Source organism: Heliangelus exortis, chromosome 6 (genome assembly GCF_036169615.1).
Source record: "Heliangelus exortis chromosome 6, bHelExo1.hap1, whole genome shotgun sequence".
Classification (NCBI taxonomy): domain Eukaryota; kingdom Metazoa; phylum Chordata; class Aves; order Apodiformes; family Trochilidae; genus Heliangelus; species Heliangelus exortis.
The window spans coordinates 27,329,939-27,353,453 of NC_092427.1; the positions used below are offsets into that span (position 1 = coordinate 27,329,939).

The window sequence follows — 23,515 nt, forward strand, 5'->3', positions numbered from 1 at the left end:
GGGTCTGCTTAGGAGGCTCCATACAGCATAAACTTCTACTGTAACACTAGCATGGCTCCCTCACTCACAGTGAGCAATTCCTGGTATATTTTTTCCAGAAAAGAAAAAAACAAAACAAAAAACCCCAAAACAGAACCCAAAGTCCAGCAGAAGTCAGCTTCACCTTGAAATTGTACTTGCAGCTATTCCTTTATTTTAACTTGCACGTTTTTGTTTGGGCTTTTAGTATTTTAAGCTACAGAGTCTTATGACATGTAAGTATATACATGTTTATGACTTCTGAATCATGACATTTAATTTTCTTCATCAACATTAGTAGGTATTTGTTTATAATAATGGCCCAGAGCTTATCTCACTCTAGACAAATTTCATATTACAGAATGATTGCTGCTCTGGGAAGGTGCGTTCATTTGCATTTAATCTTCTTGAAACAGTGAAATCCTGCCACCCTCTGGACAACAACTAAACTAAGATACATTTACAATCAGACTCAAAAGTAAAAAATCCCACTGCCACTGATAAACATTAAGTGCATTTTAAGCACATTTGAAAATTAATTACTAGGCTGAATGAAAAAAAACGAGCAGTTAATATTAAACTACATCCAAGACAGTTAATTCAAATACAAAACAGCCTTCTTAATAACAGCATCTAATGAAACAGCATCTTTTGTTTGTAAGAAGACAACGTTCGTTCTCTTTTTAACCTTCTCTAGTAGTAATTTCATTGTTTACAGTTATATTTTAAAGATCTGCTATCACAATATGATGTAATTTTTCATTATTCCGATTTTCACAAACTAGAATATTCTGGCATTGTAAGCATCTCTGTGGCAAAGCCTCAATACTTACACAACAGAGTTCAGAGGGAAGGTGGCTAAAGAGAAGGTTGGTTGCATTATGGCTGATCAAATGAGCTTTAAAAGGATCAATGGGAAAATGTCTCTTATGTTTACACGGCACACAGCACTTAACCCTGATAATACTGGAAGTCAATGCACTGATATGATCATTTGAAACAGTAAATGTCTGTGCATCCGAAGTTCCAAACTCTGCTTCCAGGCTTAGTATGGGGAAGGAGGGCTGTGGCATTTATACAGTACCTTGTTTTGGCCATGGAGCCCAGCTGCTGCTGTTCCTGGATGAGCTCAGCCAGCTGTTTCTGCAGAGACATATCTTTACCTTGCACTTGTTTAATGAAAGGATGCTCCAAAAGGTGGGTGACTGAAGGACGCTTTTCAAAATCCTTGATAAGACACCTGGGACAGAGAAATAGTGGTCTCAGGCAATGATGTTATTTTACTACAGCATAATTTAAGTTGGCTTACTGGGTGGCTGTTATTGTACAGTAGTTTCCATTTCACAAATTTGACTTCCTTAGTATGCAACAAGACTCTTCCTCTACATTAGAATCAATCTAGCATAAAATACTTAGCTGAGTGAATTCTCCCTACAAGTACACTAGTATAAAGGCTATAAATTTGTGCTCATTTAATCTCTTTTTAACTGTAACTAGCTTACTATGAGAAAATGGCATTGTATCTTTTAAGTGCTGCATAGTTGATATACTTCAAACTAAGATGAACAGACAATAGTTAATCCACTTTTTTACCTATTCTCTGATATGTGTTTTGACTAAGAACTGCAGGAGATAGCCTAATAAAAACCACAAGTGAAACCTGTGATACAGAGCTTTGTTTTGTTTTAAAATTAATGTTCCAGGTAGGTCTTCTATATTGCAATGATATATGCCAGCATAAGACTCTTGCAAAATTCTGCAAATCCACATAATTCAAACTGGGAGGGAGAGATATAACTTAGTCAGAATTAAATGCTGGTCAGGGTACTAAAGTTAAATCTGTGAGGAGAACAGGTGATTTAGTAATGAGTAAAAACATAAATCTTATTAAATTTGCAGACAATACAATGCTACTTTATATAACCGAGATTTAAAATTGAGGAAATATAGAAAATTGAGCTGAAATAATACATCCTAAACAGAAAAATTATCTAATTTTTTATGTTAAAGTATTCTGCTATCATGCTCATATAATTATATAGACATTGAGAATGTGAAAACAAAATGCTGCAATTCAGTACATAATTTCAACGAATTATATTCCAAGATGAGTTTATTTGAGATGAGATGCATCCATATTAAATATCATATTTGCTGATACTGAGACACACCTAAAGTACTTCTTTAATGGGGCCAAGTACCACAAGTAATTACTACCTTTTCACCCAAAAGTTCAATGAAACTTTAATACCTCATAGAATAACTTACATTCTAGCAGTACCAATAAAAATTTGCAAAATTTAAGCTACATTTAAAAAAAATAAAATCAGCATGTTAATTGATTTCAAGCACTATCAAACAGATTAGCAAATTATTAAAGTTTATCCTCACCTCAGGTACTTTAAGGAAGCCTAATGTCTGGTCTTAAAATCTGAAATATCTTGCAACATAACTTTAATACTTTAGGTTCCAGAAAAATATTTTCCCAACCTCTTCTTTGTATGACTAGTCCAGGAAAGAGAGCCTTTAAAACAGGTTACCAGTTTTGTAACTGTTTTGGTGAGTTTTCCTATAGAACTGTAGATTTCTGGTAGAAAAACTGAAGTAACAGAACCTGCTTTATCTCCATCCCTCTGAGAGCAAGGCTATAAACACCAGTCCTTCCCTCCCATGAAAAGATCCATTATTAGCCTTCAACAGGTTCTGACAAACTCCCCCCCACACTCCCCCAACCTTTTCCTTTTGTGATCCATGGCTTTCAAAAGTCGATACACCCACAGAGACAATATGATCCATGCCAATCCTGGTTAAATTTATATGTTTCTTGAGAAAAAGGGAAAAAAGCATTTGAAAAGAACGATAATATTAATCAGGGAGACAGGGGGAAAAAATTCAAACAAACCATGAAAAAACTATGCAGCATAAAAAAATCACAGATTGATGGCAAGTATATGTAGTGGAGACTTGAGTCTGAAAAGCTCATCCATTCAGTGATTTTTACCATTCTACCAATAATTAAAAGTTTATAGTATTTATGCTGTAAGTTTAATATGTTTTCTTGTTATATTTTATTACATCAGAAAACTCCATTAGTATTACTGAATCCAAGTGAAGCTATATCATAGAATAATAAAATAGTTTGAGTTGTATGGACCTCTGAAGGTCACGTAGCCCAACCCTTCTGCAGTAAGCAGGGACATCTTCAAGCGGATCGGCTGCTCAGAGCTCCATCCAACCTGACCTTGAATGTTTCCAGGGATGGGACACCTCCCACCTCCCTGGGTAATCTGTTCAAGTGTTTCACCACCTTCATAGTTAGCATTTGTTCCTTAAATCTAGTCTGAATCTCCCTTCTTTCCTTCTGGAACCATTACCTCATGTCCTACTGCAACTTGCCCAAATGGCAGTTACTTTTCAGAAAATAAGAGCATTAGATTTTAAATGGATTCTCTTTAAGAAACTACACAATTCCAGACAGAGTATCTCGTGTTTACCAAAAGTGTGAAGAACATACAAATCATATCTGGTCATATGCAGTTATTAATATGAATTCTACTCTGAGGTATGACACAACGCAACTCCAAAGGCACTCTAAAGACAAGACACGGAAGTGGCAAAAGAAATTTTTCCATGTAGATAGCCCCTAAGTGAAACACCTGAATATCCAGGATACTGCCTTAATTAAGGAAGCATAACAAGAAGATATGGAAGAAGAACATTTTAGGAAAAAAAAGTTGCTAGCTGCTGTATTATGTGCCTGAAAAGCTAGCTGTTTGGATCTGGCAGGTGTTTTAATGAGCATTCTGTCAGGGATGTGATCTTGAAGATTACTTTAGGGTTACCTCTGCTTCTGGTGTATATTCCTGCCAGTCCTCTACTGAAGAGTCACTTTGTGTGTGTGCTACTCTTCTGCTTTGCAACTATCAAAGTTTATTTACTGTTTCATCTACATGCAGCCTTCATTCTGTGGTCCCTTAGCCTGTAGGTCACCTTCAGCCTGTGGTCGCTTAGGATTTCACTTTAAACACAAACAAAGCTACATAAATTCATTAGACAGCCAAGCTAATGACACAAGACACATCCATGAGATTCTGTTACCAAAGTCTATCTTCCAAGCAGAGATGGAGCACATACTATTGTGCCAAGCTTGTGCCTGTACTGGAAGAACAGAGCCCTTTCAGGTAAGTTAGTAAGATGGGACAACAAAGCAGAAAACCAGTAACTAACAGCTGTGCCAGGGTGAGGAAGAGCTGCTTAAATTCACATCTGTAACTTCTGTGCAAGTACTTCTACTCCAGTTCAGGGAAGAGACTGACAGGAGAATGGACATCTCTACTGAAGTTGCTTTAATCCATCAAGTTAAAAAGCAAGTTCTTAGCATATTAGGAACCCAGCAGCAGAGAGATCAGGCAGGCTATAGGAAATTAAAGCGTGTATGACATATACACTCTCTTTGTGCTCTGAAACAGCAGAAGTGTTGATACAGTCAGTTCCAGCAATTACTCCTTATTATGTTTCAAGTGCCAGTAACCAGCTTGCAGCTTAGTCACAGGAGGTGCTGTGGGCTCAGTGTGTACTCAGTGCCAGTTGGGTGCATCACCAGGTCTGCTGAGATGGAGTGCTATAACATGATGCTGAAAAGATAGTCCTTATGTTTCTCCTCCTGGGGCATATTCCTTTGTACTAATTCCTGTCTCTGTAGACAAGACCTACTAATATTCTGAGATGTATTTACATGCTCTGCTTCCACACACTATCATTTCAACTGGGTTGCTTTTAGTGCACTGAATGCATGCTGCTCCTTCTGTTCTTAGCCACCATTACATGTAACAACAATTCTTGGGCAACTACTTATGAGCTATTAATTAATATACAAAAACCCCCAGCTGTATTAACATTTGAAAGAGTACAGAAAAAAACCAGCTTTTATAATGTCACTTATCAGAAAACACTCAATGCAGCCAACAGAAACCAGTGTGTGAAAAAGTATTAAGAAGTCATATTACTGAAGGATTTGTTTCTGAGGAAAGCAGAAATTAAAATATCTTCAGGTGTCCATCTCAGTAATCCTTTAAAGTCAATTTGGACAGTTAGCTTAGGCACTGTCAAATTTCAACCATGCTGCAATTACATTAAAAAATCAATAAAATGTGGTTCATCTGCAAATTAAGCCAACCTGTTTCGCTTGCAGAAATTATTAAAAAAAAACAAGTAGTAACATTGACATTCATTGATAAAATTAACTATCAAATATACTAGAAGATGGGTTTTACATAAGGTATGATGAAAACTATCATACTTGGTCTGCTCTTTTTTTCATCTAAAATAACATGAAGGGTAAGTAGAGACTGAAAAGGAAACAACAAACATTTTAATGTTTGCCTTGATGAAACTCAATCTACTACCTAATCAAAAATTCTAGTATCTTTCATCATGCTTTCTTAGCTGAAAATTAATTCTCAGAATTCATTAGTGTCACTACATTAAACATAGGTTGCAGCCATTTGCTGCAATCTCACAGCCAGGCTCCTAAGCACCATTTCTATTCTGCCACAATTACAGGCAAAGACGAAGCATTTATTAGCAGGGGACAAGAGCAGACTCCTACACACACAGGCCTGTCTGAGACAGCCTCTAAAAATTCACTGGCTGCTTGCACTTGGATGATAACATTGTTGGAATTGCTGCCTCTCAACCATGTGAACTATCATTTTGCCAGCAGCAAATCAGATGACTCAAAAGGGGAGCTATTTATCAGCATTCATGAGCTAATATTTACTAATGAATAAATGGAGAAAAACAGATTTCATAAGAACTGCAGTGGTGGTCGAAATCTCCTGTGTGTTCAGAAACAGAAAACAATTACCAGTGTCATACATTACTGCAGCCAAACCTAAGCAGAGCAGCAGCAGCAATTTCTTTCAAAAATTGTCTTTCATCAGATCTATTATGGTCTACTTGGCTATAAGCACTTTCTTTAAAAATAAAGAAAGAAAACAGCTTCAATCCTTATAGCTTAATTACATGATCATTCGTGTCTAGTATTCTCTTCAGTTATTACATTTTGTGAATGCTACATTTTCTGATGATTCCTCATTTGCTGGTGGTGAATTGCTGAAACTTGTTTATCTAATAAAGCAAATATCCCACCAGACATCTCGTCACTGTTTATCATCTACATGCACAGAAGATGCATAGGGTTTCATTTGGAAGAAATGACAACTGTGTATCAGACTCTGTATTAGAGCTGGAGAATCTACACCACAGCTTCTGGGCAAGAGCTATGAAGTATATGATTTGTTCAACAAATGACTGAAGTTCTCATTTTCACTCCTCTGGTCCCTATCTCTCTGCCAGTCCTTGGCCCATCAGGGTGCTCTCATCAGCAGCAGCTCCTCCAACAGCTCTACATCATTCTCCTCTGCCCACCAAACCTCTCCTTCCAATCCCAGAAAAACAGTTACCAGGTTGCCCCCAAAGGTAGAAACAGCTTAGCTGAGCATCTAGAGCAGAAGTTTCCCAGAAGGAAAAATAGTAAGGTCATATTCCCTTGATCTTCTCCCTAAGCAGGGAGAATATCTCTAGGTTCTGAGATTTTTGTTTCTTCTCCCAATACTTTGCCAGATACTTCAATGAGAAAGTTGCTTCACAGTGGAAGATCAGTGAAATTAAAAGTGCAACCCCAGCAGGGCTGCCCCTCCTGCTTAAAGATGTGGAAGGACAGACTGCCAAGCAAGATCACCTAGGCCAGGTACATTAGGTCAGAGACTTTCCAGTTAAGGAAGGAAAAATTACAATCTCAGATTGGTTTTTAATTGGTTATAATGCTCTGTTTCTACTCATTTTTCTGACTGTTCCTCTTCTGTACCACACACAGCTGTGGCATACACTGTTAAGTCTCAGGCACCAGAGAGGTGGAGAAGGAAGAACATTTCATTAATTAAATTTATAATAATGATGCAGGGATGTCCTCGCTTCCCTGAAGCCTCCCTGCTTCCCATTCCCAAGCCTGCCATCCCCCACTGCTGCAGGTCACTTCTTTGAAAAAATGAACTAAAAAACTGTGGCAGCTTTGCCAACAGCATTTTTGTTTTCAGTCCTAATTCAACAGGACATACAGGATACACATAATCTTATCTGCAGAACTATATATAGTTGTCCCTTTGGAAAAAGCAAATGCTGAGCACTAAGGGTATGCATATAGGTTAAATACATCTCCTGTCTAAAATCAGCATCCCACAATAAATAACAAGCATGATACTGTTCCTTCTGCTACAATCAGATATCAGGATGAAAGACTGAATTTATGACATTGTGCTCAATCATGACATGCATAATATCAATTCTGATGGTCACAACACATTTATGTCTTTATTGATCTGCCTTTTGGTAGCAAGCAGAGTGAATTACTGATCTTCCCTAACAATGAGATAAATACTCTAACAGTGAAATGTCACCAGCACCTGGTTTCTTAATTAATCTTCTTTCAGTTTAATTTTTAACATCAAGTACTATATAGTGCAATTTAGAGCACATCTGAAACCTAAAAAAAGTTCATTCACATTGACATTGTTATACTAGGTATAGTAAATAGCTTCACCTCTTCTAAAGCTTCAAAAATTACAACCATTTCCCAGCCTCCTTTATTCTGGCTCATAAATATGATTTAGAGCACAACTAATAGAAACTCTATGGAGTGGCACCTCTTGGAGCTCTTAGAATAAGTCAGACTTTGCTCATGTTGAAACTCTCAGAATTTTAGCAGAGGCAAGAGAAATTCTGTTCAAACAACGTTAGGGAACATCTCAGTAGCATCAAAAATACTTATTTATTGTATTGTTAAACCTGACTGCCCTCTGCCCTCTGCTGTGAAATCCCAAATCCAGCCACATCATTTGCAGTAATTCACAAACACAAGGGCAGGTAAGATCAGGTTAGTGCTACTAGCTGGGAGTCCACAGGCAGTAAAAACATGATACCCATTACTGTGTGCCAGACCTGCCCTGTACCCCATGGCCTACAAGAGAAGCAGAAGCATCTGTGCTTCATGGACCTTCCTGTAATCTAAGATACCCTTCATCTAAAAGCATGCTGGACCACTTCATTACCAGCTCTGCTGTTAAATTACTGTGTGACTTTGAGCAACATGCCCTTCATTTCAGTTTCTTCAGTAAATTTTCAGTAGACTATTTCAACTGGAAGGAGTAAAACAAACTACTACAAGATCAGCACAGATATTTTCCCTTCTCTTCGCTCTTGCCACTTCCCTTCCCCACAACTTAGTGTTCATGCCTACCTCTTAGGTTTTACTGTTCTCAGTCTTCTGCTGTATTCAAGACCATATTCTTATCAACTAACATAGAAGTGAAAACCATGTAGTAACAGGTGGTTACATCCTGCCTTTATATTTACTTTCAAGTAAAGCAAAGAGATAGCAATAAATGGTAAAAATGTGAGCACTCCAGAAGCGTGTGAACTTCAAATAAGGCTTAAGAAGCATCCCTGTGAAAGAGCAATAAGCAAAATCTACTCAAGAAACTGAAATACTGTCACTCAATAGGAGCTTGAAGAAGACAGTAAGGAAACTTTGTCTCCTGAGACAAGTGCTTCACATGCTCTCTGATACTACAATCTTGTATGCAGCATGTGAAAATTTACAGATTTGGTGGTAAACTTACATGTCACAATTTGTATCTCTGTGACATTTGGAAACCTCTTTGTCTTCTTACTCACTGTAAAATTAATGAGTTATATCAAACACATATTGTTCTCAGTGGTAGAAACAGCAATATGTTCTTTATTTAATACAAATACAGTGTCACTAAATTTACTAGATTGTGAAAAAAAAATCTGCATTCAGAGAAGTTATATCTAAATAGAGCACTTAAAACCTGTATTATCTAGATGATCTATTAATTTAATAACTCTGAATGTAGATTCATCAATAAGAAACTCAGCTTGTGAGGCTGTGTTTAAGCTGAGTACAAAAATTAAGTTTATCAAAACTAAAAACTGTATTTGTATTGCAGTTGCAATGCCATAACTTAGAATATTACATTCTGATGATGTGACCATAAATGTAACTTCACATTTTTACTTTAGTACTCTCTGCGTTTCTTAATTCTTTAATTCCCTCCAGGTCAAGAATTAATAATTAATTCAAAGAGCCACAATTGCTAATAATTGGTTAAATAAATTTAAAAGAAGAATGTCTGACCTTTGAGGTACAATTGTTAATTTTAGTTAAAATTAACATTTTGTGTAAATAAAGGTTATCGTGCTCTTTTGCTTCAAGAATATATTAACTCTTCTATCTAACCTTAGAAATCAGAAAATGTCTAAGCTGCCAAGCAAATGATTGGCAGCATGTGAAAAAACTGTAATGAATGTGAGTTTTTTATTCATTTTAACATATAGCCTGAATAAATTCTGAAGCACTGTATGCCCAAAATGGTTGTGACCACAAACTGCTACCTTGACAGAGCAATGTCATCTATGCTGTAGACATCCCCAGGAAAAGCTTCATGGACCTTGAATAGAGTGAAGTCTTCAAAGCTGGTATTTTATTGCAACATAGAAATAAACATAGGAAAAAGTCTATTGGTTTCAGGAGCCAATCCTCAAAAAAAGGATATGGTTATTCACATGCCTTATAGGAAGGGTAAGCCCTACTAATATGAAGATAAAAATAAAGAGATAATTAATACTTTCTCACATTATGAGCAGAGCAGCCAAATTCTTCATGGACAATTACAGTAGTACAGATAAAGAGGCATACACAGAATTTTACTGACCTTTTAAAAATAGGTCTGTGCTGCATGATGTCTCAGTAGATACCAAACACAAAATTAGACTGCTGCCAGAGATGACTTTGCTGAAATTGTGTTTTGTCTGTATTTTTTAAAACACAGTATCTAATTCACATTAGCTATCTCTTTTAAAATCCTTGAGGACATTACAGTCTCCATCTCAAGTCAAGATCAACAGTGCTGGTAATAGAAACATAAATTTACCTTGTTAACCAACTATCTTAATCTTCTCCATTCAGATTTTGTAAATAATGCAGCTGACTTTAAAATGCTGCTGCCAGATCATTTCTCTTGGGGCAGAAGAATCACCATTAAAAATACAGACTTAATTTCTGAAAAATATATGATAACTATTCTACCAGTTTTAAGAGGTACCTAGAGAAGCGCGTTGAAATTTCCAGCTCAGTCATGTTGTAAATCTCTGTAATATGTGAGTGAACTCTTATAACAAAAATGCCTCTTAAGACAGTGGCATTTAAAGAGAATGAGAATGGGAGATGAAAAAAATCTACTATGACCAGGTCTGGAAATCTTGACATAAAAATAAAATTATTGTGTAAAAAGAACTGAAGTCAAAAGTATGCTTAGGCAAAGCTTGATGCTAGGTTTGTGTCAGTACACAGGTCTGGCCCACAACTTGAACCAGATAAGCTTGTTATGCAAATGCTGTTAGCCATCAGGAAGGAGGTAGATAATGAAATTATTCAAAAGCTAACCACTCATCACAAGGGTGACAGAAACATCGGGCAAGGTCCTAACATATGAATAAAAGGCAGTATGGAATTTATACAACCACAGCTTTTAATTTATCATAACTAAGCTGTCACAAGGTAGGCATCAACAAATGCATAACTAATGCATATAAATGAGCCAATTAGCAGTAATGGCTAAAAGGTTTGCAATTGTATGATTCAATGTTTCATCATTTAATTTTTTTCTAGAAATGTAACTCTAAGCCTTCAAAAAAACATAATGTAACCTCTGCATCAAAACAATTTTACTAACATGCCTGAGAATGAGGCAGTGTCACAGAGAATTCAGTTTCAATGCTCTCTTAAAGGTAGCTATAAAACCAGCCTATTTATTACAATTGTTGCATTTCTTCATATTAAGAGACTGCATGTGAGCATAAGTCTTACTTCATTGTACAGATTGGTGTAAGAATGACAAGCAAGACTTGAGAACCTGTAGCTGTTGCTGGTGAGAGGAGGTAATTAAGCTGAAGTAATTAAAAATCAATGTGATTAAAAATATACCATCTGAAGATATCAAAAAGCCCAAAGGACAAGTATAGTCACGAAATACTAATGTCTGACATATCCTGAAGAGTACATGCTGAACTAAAGGACTAAACAAATGTTAAGAAATGGTAAACTTAGTTATTCCCATTGTTCTTAAGCCAAGTAGAGCTTCCTTCTAAAAAGGAAGATATCAAGAAATGCTTAAGATTAATGCACAATGCTTCTGAGAAAGGAATGTAAACTTATTTACCTACCAGTGCTGGAGAACCCCAGAATTTAGGTTACAGTCCATAAATATAATACTATAAAAACAGTGTCTAAAACAGAATGGAATTCATCCACCACACAGAGATTTCTATAATTAAACAGTGATTTTGCCATATATCCCAATGTACACTACTGTGCAAACAGGGACATGCATTATGGAGAAACAGAGCTTAGGTCAATATGCTTTAAAGCAATGTATTTCTACTGTCTACGTTGGAAGAGATTCTGAATTACACTGCAGTAATGATCATAGAACCATAGAATGGTTTGGGTTGGAAGGGACTTTAAAGATTACCAAGATCCAGTCCCCTTGCTTGGGCCTGGACAACTCCCACTAGGCCAGGTTGCACAAGACCTCACTCATCCAAACTGGCCTTGAACACTGTACTGTCTTCCTCTGTAGGCCAACAATTACAGCCCTACCACACCTTCCTGCCTGATTAAGGATCAGCATATTCAATAACAATATTTTTCATAAAACATGCATTAGTCTATTTTTAACTTCTAAAAGGAAAGCCACTACTTACTACACCACAACTAACTAAAAAAGGTATCAGGTAGGGATATTGTACTCCTCAACTAATTTGATATGTTAAAGAAACAGATTCAAAAAGCAGACATACATATTTTCAAGCCTATTTCGGGAAGTCTGTACTGAAAAGAGCATTCAAAGTATTTTGTTATTTGAACACTGTACATTTCCCATGGGTTTGATATTATTCCCCATGTTACATGGTTTAGGCTGTAATAGGTCACAATGAAATCCTCAACAACCCTAAATATTGCTCATAAAAAGTTGCTGTTCAGATTTTTGCTGGCAACTACTCAACTGTTTTCTTAGCTTCACTGTAAAATGAAGAAGTAAAGCAAAAGCATATTTTGGTTCAGTGACAGGTGCATCCATGAAATTGGTACCATCTAGGTAGCATAGTACACTCTTGGTACAACTGCTGCTCAGCTACTTACATTGGGTACACAACTTACTGAATATTGGTAAAATGGAAAAAGGCAACTATTTTCTTTCTTGTCTTTCAAGTTCTTATTTTAAATTCCCCCACAGTTATTTTCCATAACCCTTTTCTCTCTCTGATGAAAAATTTCACTGCAAAACCCTCAAGGGAATCAGGTATATTTCTAAAACTGTCCCAGGTCAAAGCCAAGAAATAGATGAGCTAGGGAGTTCAGAGAAGCTGTGAAGAAAACTACATGAGAAGATCAAACTGTGCTGCATAACTTTCAAAAAGTGAAAACTGAAATTTAAAACCTACAAAAGCAACAACTCCACAAAACAAATATTGTTTTCAGATTGACATACATAGGCCTTGCCAAATAAGTTGTTTTTAAAAGAAAATAAAACTCACTGTGAAATGAAATGGTTGAATCCTCTGCACCATTTTTCAGGATGTAGCAAAGTAGGAGGAGGATTTCTGAAAAAAAAAATTTGGAGGGTTAGAATGTTACTGTTTACTGGAATTATCTCAGTCAACAAAGCTGATAGTGGGTCCACTAGGGAGAAAATTATCATCGAGAAAGTAATGCTCAAATTATCTGTGCTTCCCCTTCAGATTCCTGCTAGGTTTTTCTTGCTTCTGTTTATTTGCTGAGAGTTTTCTTCTTTTCAGGTCCTTCTCCTTTTATGTCAGTATCATTGAAGTAGGTAGTATAGCTCACAGTGCATTTTTCTTTCAGTTCAGCCTGACTCAGGAAGGATTAACTGAAACTGAAGCATTTACTTAGTCATCACACCATTTTAGCCTTTTTCATCAGATCAGTGACAATAACCAAAACTTTTTAAAGTATGGGTATCTTCATGATAAGAACTACCAAACTGTCAACACTCTGAAGGATTTTAAGTCCAGATTTCAATCTGTATTCAGTTTGGATGACATGATAAACTCTAAACCTATTAAAAAATAAATGTTATTTTAAAAGTGACATTTAATAAACAGTATTTTACATTGCGTAGTAAGACAGCCTTTCACAAGAATAAGCTTTTAGTCTCTGACGGGTTCCATGTTAGTTGGCAAATAATTACTTTCCTTTCTGACTGTTTCTCTTACAGTTATACTACATAAACATACAGAGCAATGCCTACAGGTCATATTAAGAGGTCCAGATTTTGTGTGGCTAAAATTTAAGTTGAGCAGTGTATAGCAGAAAATGTTCACATGTCACGTATTGTCTTATATTCCAGAGGTTTCTTCTGCAACTTAAAATTCAGTAAGTACTGAAGTATATCTAACTTTTTAAGAATAAACTTTTGCTTTATTAAAACTGAATGACTTGGTTATACTGCATTTGACAGCTCAGTGCAAAATGTCACATATGGTCCCACTGGTAGGGAAAATACCCTCAGTAATATTCTCAACCGTACCATGAATGACTTTGTTTATAGCAAGGCCATGTTCCACAGCATGACACTGCTTGGAAACATCTCACAAAACAAAAAGACAAACAGCATAAACAACATACATCAGTGCTGATCTGCTTAATAGTCTTGAATTTTTCATGCAAATTCATTCAAAATTCAAGCAAAATGTTCAAAAAAATGAAGTAGAATGTGGCATTGTAATAGATGAAATATTTTGTTCAGCTAAATCTATTCAAAACAAAGACATTCACCTCATTTCAATTCAGGGTGATGCTTTTTGAGATGAATATGTTAGTACTTCTTTCTTTTGCTACAGAAGACTCGGGGAACACAACTTTCTTCATGCAGTGAAGAAATTCAAAATGTTTGAGATGTGCATCATTTATCAAATTTATCATTAGGGAAAAATATAATTGGTTATTTTCAATGACAATGAAGTTTCAGGCTTGTTTTTCATTTACTGGGCTCATATGTTCATGCACATCACAGAATCTGATTTTTCACAAGCAAAAAAACCCCATAAAACTATTTTTAGATATGGTCTCAGAAAAAAAAACAAAACAAAACCCTGTATCAAGGAAAGGTGAACTTTAAAAACATCTTTTTCTAAAATGAAAATGGTGATTGCTTCACCTGTTCCACATGCATGAACACTGCCAACAGCTTTACGGTACAGCCAGATGGGGTCAGTACATGTTTTTAGTCTTTATTTTGCAGAAACAGTATTTCCACCTGACAATTTGGATTCTGGTAAGACCAACTTCATTGTACTGTGAAGTACAGCGCATTACTTTTCAGAAATACACCAGCTCTGTCTCTGAATACTTGCTGAGAAATTCTGAATTCCACTGCAAAGTAATTTGCTTTTTCAGAAGCTCAGTTACTATTCATGAAATGTGTAGTTTTGTCTTTTCTGTTTGCACTGGTTTTAAAGTCTTCCCCTGGTGGTAACAAGAGTGCTAACAAAAAGCACATGATTTGGAGGATCTATTAATAATCTCACAAGGAACTTTTTGACAAAAGATGCAGAGATACTTACATTAGTTGTAAATGTTATGATGGAAACAGATGGGATTTCATCATAAAAGAAGAGACCAGTAGAGCACATCTCATTCAAGAAATATGTTTAGTTATTTGTGAATTAATGATAAATGGAGAAAGAAAAATTTTTAGCAACACAGAATATTTTGTCCAACAAGTTACTAAGCTACTAAGCACTCCCTGACAGCTAATCTCAGAGGTGGCTGAACACGCCATTTACCAAATCAACATGACTAAGGGATCTGTAACTCCACAGATGTTTTCTTGAGCTTGATACTTTTGTATTTGTTGACAGAAGATACTGTTCTTAGTATCTTAGTTATTCTTAGCACCTTTGTATAAAAAGCATAGAACTAGTAATAGTCCTTCGTACTTCAGTCACTAAACTGGTACCCCATCTATAAAATTGAGCTGCTCAACACCACCATAATTTTAATTCATTAGCATCTATAAAGTATACTTGTTTCCCTTGATGAAAAATGTTACTTAAATACAAATTACAAAGCCAGCTCACTCTTCTCTGACATGATGTCCAAAAGGATTTCCAGAAAGATGCATAAGAAGGTTAGCTTCCACTTTACCTAAGACACCACAAACTGTTTCATGGTGTGAGCAGAAAACAACATTGCTTCCATGGCACCTCCAGAGATGGTTTTCTGCAGTAAGGACTCAAACTTAAATTCTAAGATAACTCAAAAAGCCAGATATGCAAGGGTAAGTCACTTTAAGCTTTTCTGTTAGCACAGTGTCTTCACAGTTTGAATTAATAATCCATTAAGATAGATATCTGCAATTCACATCCTGCAATTCATATCACATTAAAGGGAAAGAGTAAAACAACTCATATACATTATCAGATGCTAAAGCAGAGAGAAACAACACTTTCCTCACCACTTCAGTTCAAAGATCAAACTAAAGTCATTGCTGATTCCAGACTACATTCATCTATCACATGGAGTTCTATGGCTTTTGTATACTTGCATCAGCCAACATCACTGCTTTTCACTGACATCTGGCTATTTCTGCAATACTCATAACATATTCATAGAAAAATTAAAAAGCTTCCTCTTGTTAACTTGCTGACACATCTTATTCTACTCCTTTCATATAAAATCAGGATGTTCTGCATGCAACCTTTAAATCTTATTTGCCACATACATAAAAAGCTAAAGGACAATAGTGTTATTTTCTACTGTAAATGACGGAAAATGCGAGAAGTGGATGTGAATATTATTGCAGAAAGGGGGTATAATTTGGCTTGTCTTTTGAAAATGTCCTTTTTTGATGCAAGATAACTAATCAACCATTAACTTTCCAACATTGTGTCTTTTTTCCTTTAGTTCCTTCTATAATTCCTAATTAGTCACAGAACTACATGCTCTATTTCCTAAGGCACATGCACTGCTCTTGTGAGTTTTTCTAAACTTCTGTTCAGTGCTTTCCATGGCCATACTGACACTTTTTTTCACTGGAAGTTTTGCTTAGTGAGGACTGCATGACAGCCTGTACAAGACACTCCCTGCAAGCACACAGTGTATCTCAGAACATGACAAAACTCCCAAACAAGAACTGCTGCTGAATTCTGAATGACACACACAGACACGTGCTGGAAATATTATCATCCATTGAACTTTATGTGCTCCCTTCATTCAGCTTTCCTCCAAAGTCACAGCTGGTAAATCAAAATCAGTCATTTTACCACAATAGGGCCAATGATGCAGCTCAGCGAGCACCATTTGTCCTTTACATTAAGCTGTGAAGCTAATTACAGATCACAGATAGCAGATATTTGTTGGCTACAAGAGAAGAAATCCTTTTATCTTACAATAATTCTATGACAAGTTTTTAAAAACTGAAAGTGCATGTACTGTTTTTAAAACTATTTCAGTAACATGGCTGTATATTTTATAAGCAGAAATCAAGACAGGGCCTCCAATGACCAAACTGCATCACCAGGCTACCACATTGTTTCTAATGAGAAATTAGCAGATGAAGATCCAACACCTGTCACCATGAACAGGCTCTGGCAATCACAGCTCCATACACACACATTGTGAATTATTTTTCTAGCAGACTGAAGAGATGATAGGTCTGCTGACAGTTTTCTAGGTTTATACATAAACTGTTTTTACATTAAATTAAACAATTCAATCACAGTTCAAAAAGCTAAGTGAAACAAAAAGCAGTCAACCATGCATAATAATGAGATTTCTGTACAAAATACTACATATAACAATTTTTTTTTAAAGATTTATGAATAGTTGACATTAATATTTGATAAATTCTTATACAAGTTTAATGTCCTGAACTATGGGTAATCCTCCAAAACCAACCAGGCAATTCTTGACAGGGATCAGAGGATTTCCTAGTACACTCAGTTTGTGGCCCATTCAAACCAGTAAGAGGTTTCCACTGATCTGAATGAAAAACTTAGGCCCTAAACACTTTCCCAAGCATCTGTGTCCAATTAAATGCTACTCAAGTTTGACTTTCAGCCTTAAGTTTCATCAAAGTCAACTCAGTAGGAAGTGGGGTACTTTACTGATCCGTGAAGTTATAGAAAATGCAGAGTTTAGGCTCCTGCAGGAGTGGAGAATTAGCACAAAAACCTCTGTGTATACAGAGGGAGGCAGACCTTTGAAGCTGCTTTTTAGGTCAGTGGAAAGCTGCCATCAGTCTAAAAGCTGCCACATGAAGCCTTGATGGTTGGGAACCACAGTCGCACACCGACTCAAGAAACCAGAAGATCAGAAATAATACAGGATCTACAACAAAACTGGAAACAGTGTCAGCAGCTTGGGATCTGGGCAAAATACCTCAAGGTCTAATGCAAATGTCTGCCCACTCAGTTCATCTAGGGGGCTCCAAAGGCAATTGAACACCCTTTCCTGAAAACACCTAGAATTGTGGAAGTCATGACCATAGTGGACACCCATTTCCCTCAAGCCTTCTTAGCCAGAGCCACGGGATGGGCATTCCCATGCCTGTCCAGCCTACAAGACATGAACACACTTAACAGCCTGGGCTGAGTTCAACAGCAGATGATAAATTCATACTGAGTTGAAAGTTAAACAGACTGTAGGATCCTAATTACTTAAAAGGGTCAAGGATATCAATTAACTTTTTAAGCTTTTTTTTGTAACATGGGGTCCTTATCTAGCAAAATACAAATTGGATATGTTTTCACTCTTTCTCAGGAAGGAATGATGGCTACATGTCTTGTAAAACAAAAATACACATTTGCCACCTTTTACTTGTGACTTTACATGACAATCTATTTTTCTGCCAGTAAACTTAGCAGATTGACAGTGAGATATGAGCTCAGCTGCAAAACAAATGCAAATCCATAAATGAACAAAATATCAACTGTATCTTTAAAACACACTTAAATCAAGATTTATTCACAAGTCTCCAGCTTGGAATATTTAATCAGCCAGCATGATAATGAGCAAAAAGGAATGGTAAAAGGTAGTCAGTTCCCAAATTATGCACAAATCTCCTTTTGATTTTCAACATTCCTTTTATGCATTGGCAAAAGAGAAGAGCTTCAGGAAGACTATAAAGAGGCTGTCATGAGAAGCCTTCCTTCATGTGAACAATCCTGTGTTTCAAAATGATATATATCTGATAAATTAAAAGTCACCTTTAAAATAATGAGTACAGGCAGAAATAACGTGCTAAGCACATTAAATTATTTTGAAGGTCAAATAATAACCTTCAGAAAATGTATTAAAACATATCTCAATTATATACTTTTTTAGTTCACACTGAACAAAAATGAATGAAAAAGTATTGAAAAGTGTTCTGCTTGGGAACATCTGGATTATCTTTGACTTTTTCCCTTGAACATTACTTTTCACAGGCCACTGGTTTCAGTCATACTTGGCAGCTGCAGGGTTTCATTAGACTTTTTCAGGACTTGACAAGGCATCATTTATTTCTGCCATTTATGCTTCTGTTTTCAGTTTCTGTTTCTGCCTTCACTGAGACAGAAACAAGTATTTTATTTCAGAAATATTTTTCAGTGGAGGTTAGAACATGCAGCTTCGCATTCCAGTGGTCAAGCTTAAAAACAAATATTTAGCATAATTGAATTATTATCTAATTTATTCACAGAAGTTTCAGAGAGCTAAAGAGGCACTAGTAAATTAAGAGCAGTTGAAATAGAGGAAGCAGTAGTATGGATTTTTATTTATAACCAATTCATATCTTTACTGCAATGTAGTATTTTGCTTTTCTATTAAAACCATTGCTCTGTGAATTGGCAAAGCAGGAGAATGTCAGTTGCCAGGAAAATAAAAATATGACAGTAATACTTCCATGCCTGACTGAAATACATATGGTGTTGTCTAGACACTACACTGCTGCATCTGGAATATTAAAATACTGCAATTACACTGTATATTTGTGGAGTTGTATAGGAAAGGAATTATCTGTTAAAATCCAGAAGTGAAAATCCGACAGATAAATTTCTGAGGGTGAGTCCTGAATAGGGCAACGTTTCCATCTCCCACTGCAGGTCAGCCAGTTTAAGAGGCCTGAAGACGCTGCCCAGTGGAGCAGACCCACACCTGGAAAATTAAAGTTGGCTCATCAAGAGGAAAACATATGGGGATACCACAAGCTGCTTTTTTTAAGAAGTGGAAGAAGACTGCCAGAGGAGGAAGAATTAGGCAATTTGGAATGACAGAGAACCTGGTGCCAGACCATGTACAGCAGCAAAGGCCATGTTATACCACAGTCAGTCTGCCAACAGCCTTCACGTTGTCCAGGACACAGAAGATAACACAGGGTACCTGTGATTTTCCAACTGGCTGATACATGGTTTTGGGGGACCTTCTTTCCATCAAGAGTAAATTTTTTTCACTGCAGTACTCCCATGAAATGGGGAACATACTTCTCAGAACCACAGAAGAGGTTTTGACACTTCTACTTCAACTTTACCTTCCTTTCTTTGTCTAATTTAGCTCTTATTTTCAAAGAGGAAGACACATGCTTATCCTTCTGTTTTACCAAAGGGAGCCTCTTCTTATTCTACTAAGAGGCTCTACAGAATACAAAGAAACCCAACAGTAACTCCATAAAATAAGTTAACTACCAGCTGGTACTGAACTTGGAAATCAATTACTATGTTGATAAAAGCAAGGTCTTAACTCTGCATTTTCAACAGGAAACAAGGCTTACTCCTTATTTCTTTATTACTCAGACCTTATTACTGCTTTCAGTTTAATCTGGTTCATAGCTTTGTAAGAACTGATGCTGTTCTGATAGCCCCCCCAGTCTGGCTCAGAAATGAATACTTATAGAAGGAATACATTAGTTAATGGTGGCATATTTCCAATGGATCATTAGGAGGATCACTATAAAAATTCTGAAGTAATAGACTGAATAAATGCTGAAGCATAAAGAAAAGAACAAGATGTGTAAGAGCACCATTTTTTTTAAAAAGGAGTTAACGTTTAAGGTAATACGCCTTCTGAGCATGAGGACTGTGTGAAATGGAATCTATTCATTCCCTCTCCTATTCCATCTAATAAGCTTTATTTTAAAACACTTGAATTTTGCCTGCTTTCAAAAAAATTGTATGATTTAGGAATCCCTGTAGATTGCAAGTGGAGAGAGGACTCAAACACAGTATGATAAACATTAAGAATTCATTCATTATAAAAGAAGTCCCATTACAGAAATTGAAATAAATTCTTTCTTATGCAGAACTGAATGATGATAATAGCAGGAAGTTCATAACCCAAGAAGTTTGTAAGACACTAACTTAAAACTCATCCATCTCTTGAAACAATTGGGCAGACTGGGGAAAATACCCTTGGAAAAATGTTGACTTACATAACCTAGGGAGTCTGGGAAAAGATGAAAGTAGTTACAATACAATATTTAAGGCAAGAAACGCTAAAGATGCAAGTAATGGATAACAAAGCAATTACTTAGTGATGGAAGAAAAAGTAAAAAACCTACAAAGCTGGAATATTAGAACATCAAGGAACAGGTAAAAATCAAGAGGAATTTTTTTTTTAATGCAAGATCTAACAAACACCTCATCTTGAATATTCCAGGAAAAGCTTTGCAACAAAGAATCTCCTGGATGCCGACGAGTTGAAAGGAGCAATGGTTAATGACACACAAAGGACAAAGAAATGTTATGAATGTAGAAGTCAGTATCTTGGAATAAGGAAAGACAATGCAGTTGTATCTTCCCTGATTTTTCTGGAGTGTAGTGTTCTGACACAGCTCTACTGAGATCCTTCCAAGTGACCCAAGTTAGATTTTCCTCAAATGGAGCTCTCAAAGAGCATCTACTGTATGCTTGAGTTCGGTGGGCACTATCTGCATCTGTGGAGTCTTTCAGAAAGTCATAATAGGTTCTGCAGGACTTGAATATCCAATTCAAGGAACAATTAAATTTAAAAAAATACAGAAGGAAAAAAAAACCCAAAGCATTAAAAAAACCCCAAAAACCAACAACAAAAAAACCCCAACCAAAACTTGAAAATTAGCTGAGAAGTAAAATATACTTACACAGGCAAAAAAAAACCAAACAAGCAAACCCAAAAGAGTATAATATGGAATATAATTCTTCCTTCCTTCCTTAATTTTCTCTCAGTAAATAATTATAGGGAACTGTGAGGTGATTATATATGTGTTGACATGACATGAGCACTCAATTTTAAGTAACATACTGAATGCCTAAACATAGAAAAAAATTACACTTCCATCAAGTCAAATCTTTGTTTTTGTTCCAATGTAAGATGTTTTCTGTTCTTTTTGTTTCCCCAGACAGTTCAAGCAGATGCTGCCTGTAAAAGTCTGGCATGTTTGCATGCTGGCAACAGATCATGGATCATCAACTTCCCCAATGAAGCTATCCAATTGTAATTCAGAACATCTTTACCAAGCATTTGTTCTAATATGTGAACAGGCTGATAAGAGGGAATCTGATGTAATCTATACTTTCATACTGTGAATGAAGAAACCTGTAAGTTAGATTTTGGCTAATTTGACCAAACTGAACTGCACAAAGCCAAAGCACTTTAGTCAGTCAAGTAGAAAGATGAAAGATACTCCTACTATTTTTTTTTTCCTAATATTCTCATAGACTGTGGCACTGGATGCCAAGCCACAGATGCCAACTCTCAGGAGAGAAGAAAACTTCCTTTCCCCTGCCCACACAAGCTACTGAAGCAAGGTTTATACAGAAAAAAGTGCTCCCTCTCCAAAAACACTAGAGAAGTTTCTGATGTCTTGCCTGGGAGTTTTAATTGGCCTCACAACAGTGGTGGAAACTTGCATCTCCTGGAGGAACTCTTGGGAGAAGGTACAACACAAATGGCCTTTCATTATCATAAAATAAAACCAATGAAATAATTATTAACTCCCTGAACACTGTGCTTATGAAAATTTATAACCCATGTCTACTCCAATAAATATTTCTTTTAAAAAATTATGAATTTTAACTTACAATTACACCTATGATAGAAAAGAAATAAAAGACAGTTAATAGTAAATGTATAGATATGCCTAATGTATTATTACCACACTAATCATGAGTAATGACTAAATATAGTGCACAGAATTTTAACATTAATCAAGCTGGTAACTATAACAAGCAAATCAATACATTTCAAAGCACAGCTCCTTTTCACCAAATATGTTTGTAAATAGGGTGATTACTTGCTATTGCATATTTCTGGAACCATTTCCGAGGGCAAAGCACATAAGCATTTGGTGACTTTCTATTACAAAAATAAAATAACAAAGTCATATTCATTACAATCCTAAGGTTAATTACAATCTTGCCAGAATGTGACTAGTATCTAAAAAGTTGCTCATTCTTTTTCTTCTGCTTCTAATAGTCAGTGAATTAATTCCTTTTTACAAATACAAACATCAATATTCTATTTCTGAGAGAGGCATCTATTTTTCAATTACATCCCATGAAAGTCTCTGACTTTATCCTGTCTGCAATACCAAGCTATTTGGAGGGATTATATTTTTTAATGCAAAAATCTAATTTAATTTACTTGGGTCAATTTATTATAAGTGATGGGGACTACTGAATTCCTATGTTAACCATAGGCTATAAAGTATCTTCTGGAAACCCAGAGGGCTAGTGGCTGGAAGTGCAGTTTCACTTCTTTTGGACTGCACTCCAAACAAGAACAAAGTTTTATTATTTTCAAATGTCAAGTTCTCTATCTATAAGGCATATGTACAGCCAGCTGCCAGCAGAACAATACCCCTGCAAAATAATAAGCTGAATGTGCAACAGCTCCACAGAACACAAGTCTGTGTTTGGTGTGTGCAGCAACTTAAGGGTCAAGATGCATGCAAAAAAAAAGTGTATGACAAAGTAGACATCACAGGTGAAATACACAAGTTTTAGCAAGTTTTAGGAATGCAAAGTACAAAGTTATTTCTACGTTTCCAACTGATGTGGCTTTAACCTGACACAGTGTTCCAGACAAATAAAAGAGCTACTTTTCTGTAGCTCCTCCTTTTTACCTCCATTAATGATGGATATAGATTATCACAATTTCACAGTAAAATACCTCTCTAAAATTGAGCCACACATAGATGAGAGGTTGTGCAGTTTACACATCTTCCTCGTCAGCATTATGTCTCCATATAACTTTCCCAATGCAGATCAGTTATGAAGAGGACTACAGATTTTTGCACTATGGAACAAGGCCTTAACTCAAATGTTACATTCCCCAAGAGCCAGTGCAGGAACAAAACCCTCCCTGTTTGGATTTGTA

At 36.2% G+C, this 23,515-nt stretch overlaps 1 protein-coding gene across 2 annotated transcripts in view; it reads right to left on the bottom strand.

The window, feature by feature from the left end:
• Window positions 1-23,515, bottom strand: part of MYO3B (myosin IIIB) — a 183,510-nt gene that overhangs the window by 107,668 nt on the left and 52,327 nt on the right. For both annotated transcript variants that reach the window (XM_071747394.1, XM_071747393.1), the window contains exons 10-11: window positions 12,697-12,762; window positions 1,103-1,258 (exon numbers count right to left, since the gene is read on the bottom strand). In XM_071747394.1, coding sequence (XP_071603495.1) covers window positions 1,103-1,258; window positions 12,697-12,762 — 222 coding nt within the window. The remainder of the gene's footprint in view (window positions 1-1,102; window positions 1,259-12,696; window positions 12,763-23,515) is intronic.